The 5,276-nt window shown below is 41.0% G+C and overlaps 1 protein-coding gene across 1 annotated transcript in view; it reads right to left on the bottom strand.

Annotated features, from left to right (window-relative positions):
• Positions 1-850: 850 nt before the first annotated feature.
• Mrpl44 (mitochondrial ribosomal protein L44) overlaps positions 851-5,276 on the bottom strand; it is a 10,100-nt gene continuing 5,674 nt past the window's right edge. Inside the window, exon 4 of the mRNA XM_008825823.3 lies at positions 851-1,165. Within this exon, the coding sequence (XP_008824045.1) occupies positions 961-1,165 (205 nt within the window). The 3' untranslated portion in view covers positions 851-960. The remainder of the gene's footprint in view (positions 1,166-5,276) is intronic.

Genomic DNA, 5,276 nt, shown 5'->3' with positions numbered 1-5,276 from the left:
CTGCATCATGTCTAATAAAGGTGCCTAGCTACTCTACAATCTATGTGGGCTTTTATTTCAATCTTGGAAAAAAACACCAAGGATATGGAACACTCAGTCCAGACATCAACCCTGACCAAACACTAGACCAAGGAAAGAGGTCACTCAGCAGAATTTACAGCCTTTGTAGCGGTAACTAACCCATGACACTAAAGGAGGGAGCTGGGCCAATAGCTCTGATCTTACTCTGTTGCTTTCCTGGGTCCAAACCAACTCCAAGCCCAAGAGAACTCTCCTGGACCCCATGAAGAGGTAGATACTTTCATCTGACTTTTCATCTGACCACACACTGCATGTCCAACAACTCCAAGCCCAAGAGAACTCTCCTGGACCCCATGAAGAGGTAGATACTTGGCACGTGATGAAAATGTCCCCATTGACTTTTCATCTGACCACACACTGCATGTCCAGGGACCAGCAGGCAGAGAACTTCCTACTATCGCTGGGGCTTCAGCTCAGCTCAGCCCACTGTTGATGTGACCCACTTAACTGCCACCCTCCTGTCTTGTTCATCCACCTGAACCTCTATCTGCTCTCGGCCTTTAACTGGGTCCTGTCAGCCTGTGACCCTCAGGCTGCCGGTGCTGCTTCAGCATCTTCCCCGAATCAACCTCCTACGTGCATGTTTGGGTACATCAAACTAAAATGAGAGCCAATTACCATTTTTATGCATATTACAACAAAGTTCATGCGATAACTACTTGAATTATGATATCTCAAAGCTAGGAGGAATAAAATACACCTGGCTGTACAAATTATGCTCAACAATAAACCAACCTGTCAGAGAAAACAAGAAAACAAAAGAAAAACCTGTGATCTGACAAACATTTAATTTTAGGAACGCAGTACAAAGATCAACGCACTCCTCTGTGACGTGATGCGCTGGGCTGGGAACGCCTGGCATCTGTCTCGGTATCTTGCTCACAGATGTGACAGGGCTACAGTGCTGGCTGGCTGGCTGGCAGTGCTGCTCTTCTCTGCTCTCAGGCTCTCTTTGGGCTTGGAATAATCCCAGGGTCTTCTGTTTTCTGTGAACCCATACAGTTTCCTCAGTGCTACTCGAGCAGCTTCTTCCTCTGCGACCATGACCGTTTCCCCAGGACCCTCTGCAATCAGCTTTTTGTCACTAGAAAGGAGACAGACAGTAGTCTCGAATGACATGAAGACAGCACACAAAGACATTAAGCCTTCTAAATCTTACTTTGCTGATAAATAGCTCCAGATAGAACTTCCAGATCTAAGTCCTGCCACAGTTCATTTGATGTAATAGATGAAGAAACACTCACATTTCCATAGAAATACACACAACTTACTAGCCCAGTATTTTTCAAGCCCCAAAACAAAATGTTGGCAGAAGGATCAGGAGTTGAGGCCAGCGTTAGGCACATGAGACCGCATCTCAAGCAATCAAACAAGCAAAAACTAAATGTGCCTTTGCATTTGTCATCCAACCATCACCAAAGGGTATCACTCTATTTTAAATTATTTTATTTTTACACATGGTCTAGCCTTGCAGCTCCTGCTGGCCTGATTTCAGGCCTTCTGCTTTAGCCTCAAGTCTGGGCTCAGAGGTGTGTACTACCGCACTCAGCTCAGATCTGCATTTTAAATCAAGAACTTAAGATGCTGAAGCTTACTCAAGGAAGTAAACACTGTTGGCCATCAATGTTATATTAAAATTAATTTAAATTTAAAAAGCTAAAACTAATCATTTTGCTTTATGATATTTGTTGTTACAACTAGATATCTCCCTTAAAAATGAAAACATATTCCTGAAAGAAATGTACATTAAATAAATATAATCTTACCTTTTTTAAACCACTATTCAATTATATTTAACTATTCCCTAGAAATTCCCTGACCTAAAATTTTCCTTATGCATTTAAAAGAAGCACCTCTAAAGGTTTCATGCCCAGTAAGGCATCTAAGCATCTAGAATCAGCATGTGGTGAGTTAAACGGTAAGACAACCAGAACTAAATTAAAGAAAAATCAGCAAAGTTGTGTGTGAAAGAACTATAACACAGAAGGAATCTCTTTAAGAAAGCCATCACTGTAGGTGTGCCAATCACGTTAAATTTTATGTTTGTTTTGTAATTATACACACACATTCGCAAAGGATGGGGAATGGAGAAAATCATCCAGGAATGAATTTCAGGGGCTGGGAGATGGCTCAGTGGTTAAAAGTGGCTGTTCTTGCAGAAGAGCTAGGTTTGAATCCCAGCACCCACATGGCAGCGAACAACCATCGGTACTCCAGTTCTAGGGGATCCGACGCCCTCTTCTGTCCTCCAGGGGCACTGCACAACACAGACGCACTTACATGCAGACATACACATAAAATTAAAAAAATAATAGTAACTTTTAAAGAGTGAATTTCAGGTCTCAGAAGATGTATGATCCTGTATTTGTCCAATGATGCTGATACTGCAAAAGTTCATCCTTTAGAGTGCCATGAAGGAGCTGGGCAAGGTAGCTCACATCTATAACCCCAGCACTCGAGAGGCTAAGGCAGGATGAGTGATGTAAGTTTGAGGCCAGCTTGGGCTACCTAATGAATTAGGCTGGCCTGGGCTACAGAATGAGAGCCCATCTCAAAAAAAAAATCCAAGTTAATTATATTAAAAAATAAAGCTGGGTGTGGTGGCGCATGCCTTTAATCCTAGCACTCTGGAGGCAAAGGTAGGCAGATCTCTGTGAGTTCAAGGCCAGCCTCGTCTACTTAGTGATTTCCAGGCCAGCTGGAGCTACAGGGAGACCCTGTCTCAAAAAGGCCAAAATAAATAAATAAATAAATAAATTAATTAATTAATTAATTAAATTAAATCATAATGTAAAACTTCAGTAAAAAGCTACTGAACAATGACAATTACTGTTAGTTATCTGACAAATTACTTCTTACATTATTTTTTTATTTGTAAGATCCTTCCCGATTTCCCCGTGCTACAGTGCTATTAAAACATCTTTTGGAGCTAAAGAGATGGTTCAGCAGTTAAGAGCACTGGCTCTCTTGCAGAGGACCAGGTTCGATTCCCAGCACCCACATGACAGCTAAAAGCCATCTGTAACTCCGGTTCCAAGGGTCTGATGCCCTCTTCTGAACTCTGTTGGCACTGCACAACACATGTAGGCAATGCACTCATATACGTAAAACAGAAACAAAAATCAAAACAAAAAAATGCCTTTTAAGATATCACTTGTGGGGCTGGAGAGTTGGCTCAGTGGTTAAGAACACTGGTTGTTCTTGCAGAAGACCCAGGTTTGGATCCCAGCACCCACATGGCAGCTAACAACTGTCCATAACTACAGTTCCAGGGGATCTGACAGCTTCTTTTGTCCTCCGGGGCACTGCACAACATGGGTGCACTTACTTACATGAGGCAATACACTCATACACATAAAATAAAAATAATAATTTTTTAAAAAATTAAAAAAGAAAAGATATCACTTGTAGCTGCTACCCTAAATTTTACCATGTGCATAGAACCTTCCCTCTCTGTTATTTTTTATTTGCACACAGCTATCTACTGGCCACTATATTCTAGGAACTGTTCTAGAGATGGGGTACAAAGGGGTAAAAAGCAACAAATGAGCATCTTTGCTCAGCATCTTTTGTCTGCTATCTTAGGACAATTCTATGTAGCAATCAAAAGACATGAGAATTTTCAAGATTTCTGGTACTCTGTCAAAAGTTTCCACAATAATACAGTACAATTTTCTTCTACCACTAGTATAAGAACTACAGATAAAGAATGTGGTTACGGATTACCAACCTGAAGGGCAAAAATAAGAAGCACATCCAATTGGCTCTGCCTATCATTTAAAACTAAGGGTGACAGTTTTGTCCTTTGCAATGCCTTCCAATTTAAATAAAAAATAAAGAATATTTGCCTAAATCTCAACGTAGTTATCTTAAATACTCACTCTTCATACACATCTAACACTTTACTAGAATGTGTCTGTTTTCTTTTTTTTCCCATTCTAGTTTTGGGGATGGAATCCAGGGCCTTGCCTGTGCTAGCAAGCGTTCTACCACTGAGCTATACCTCTATCCCCAAACAATTTAATCTCAAAATCTGCAATCAATTCAGGACAGGGCAATTTCTTACTAGGAAAACTAAAAAGCTTGCATGGGTTTGATGGGTGACAAAGCTCCTTTATTCCACTCAAGGCTCAGTCGGAGCTGTCACTAAGAGTAGATTAAAGTCAAACCTGTAACAGAAGTCAAACTTTAATTTTCATATAGAAAAAAATCAAGTTAGCTTATATCCCATGAAATTCTATAGTAAATATTTGGCTAACAAAAGTTACTATTATGGGGCTGGAGAGATGGCTCAGCAGTTAAGAGTATTGGCTGCTCTCGCAGAGGACCTGGGTTCAGATCCCAGCGCCCACATGGCTGATGTCCTTTTCTGGCCTCCACAGGCCACTGTACACACACAGTGCACTCACATACATGCAGGCAAAACACTGATACACATAAAAATAAACCAAAACCAAAATTTTTAAAAGTCAGTATCAGCTACGGACTTCCACCATTATTTATGCTATTGGCTGCTCTCGCAGAGGACCTGGGTTCAGATCCCAGCGCCCACATGGCTGATGTCCTTTTCTGGCCTCCACAGGCCACTGTACACACACAGTGCACTCACATACATGCAGGCAAAACACTGATACACATAAAAATAAACCAAAACCAAAATTTTTAAAAGTCAGTATCAGCTACGGACTTCCACCATTATTTATGCGTTTCTAATCTGTTTGTATCTGATTATTACTAGTCATAATCGGTTGCACTCGGGTCCTTGGTGCCTGTGTATGTCTATAAAGTCATTGGGTAGATTTCAATGGTAATGTTGATCACCTCTACTAATTAACATGATGTAAATTTTTATGCTTCCTCCTCAAATATAATACTTTTTATTTGTTGATTTTTGTGTGTGTATATCATATAGAACATCCCAAACAATCTTATTCATCTATATACCCACTTCCCAATTGGCACCCTCCCATAGCCCCCCCCCCAAACTGGAATTTATACATTCTGTCACTTTTGTTAAGGCCTATTGAGTCAAGTTGGTGCCACCAGATGTCCCTCAGGGCAATTTCTACTCAGCCTATCTGGAGTTCCTCCCGTTAAGAAGTTCAGCTCTTTCTCATCCAGTGGTAATCAGCTGTCAATAATTTTTCAGCTAAAATTGAGGCCTGTTGTCCACTTCCCTAGTTATGTGCTGGGTT

The sequence above is a fragment of the Nannospalax galili genome, unplaced genomic scaffold, assembly GCF_000622305.1.
Source record: "Nannospalax galili isolate Female #2095 unplaced genomic scaffold, S.galili_v1.0 scaffold127, whole genome shotgun sequence".
NCBI lineage: Eukaryota > Metazoa > Chordata > Mammalia > Rodentia > Spalacidae > Nannospalax > Nannospalax galili.
This window is presented reverse-complemented; position numbering and strand designations above follow the sequence as displayed.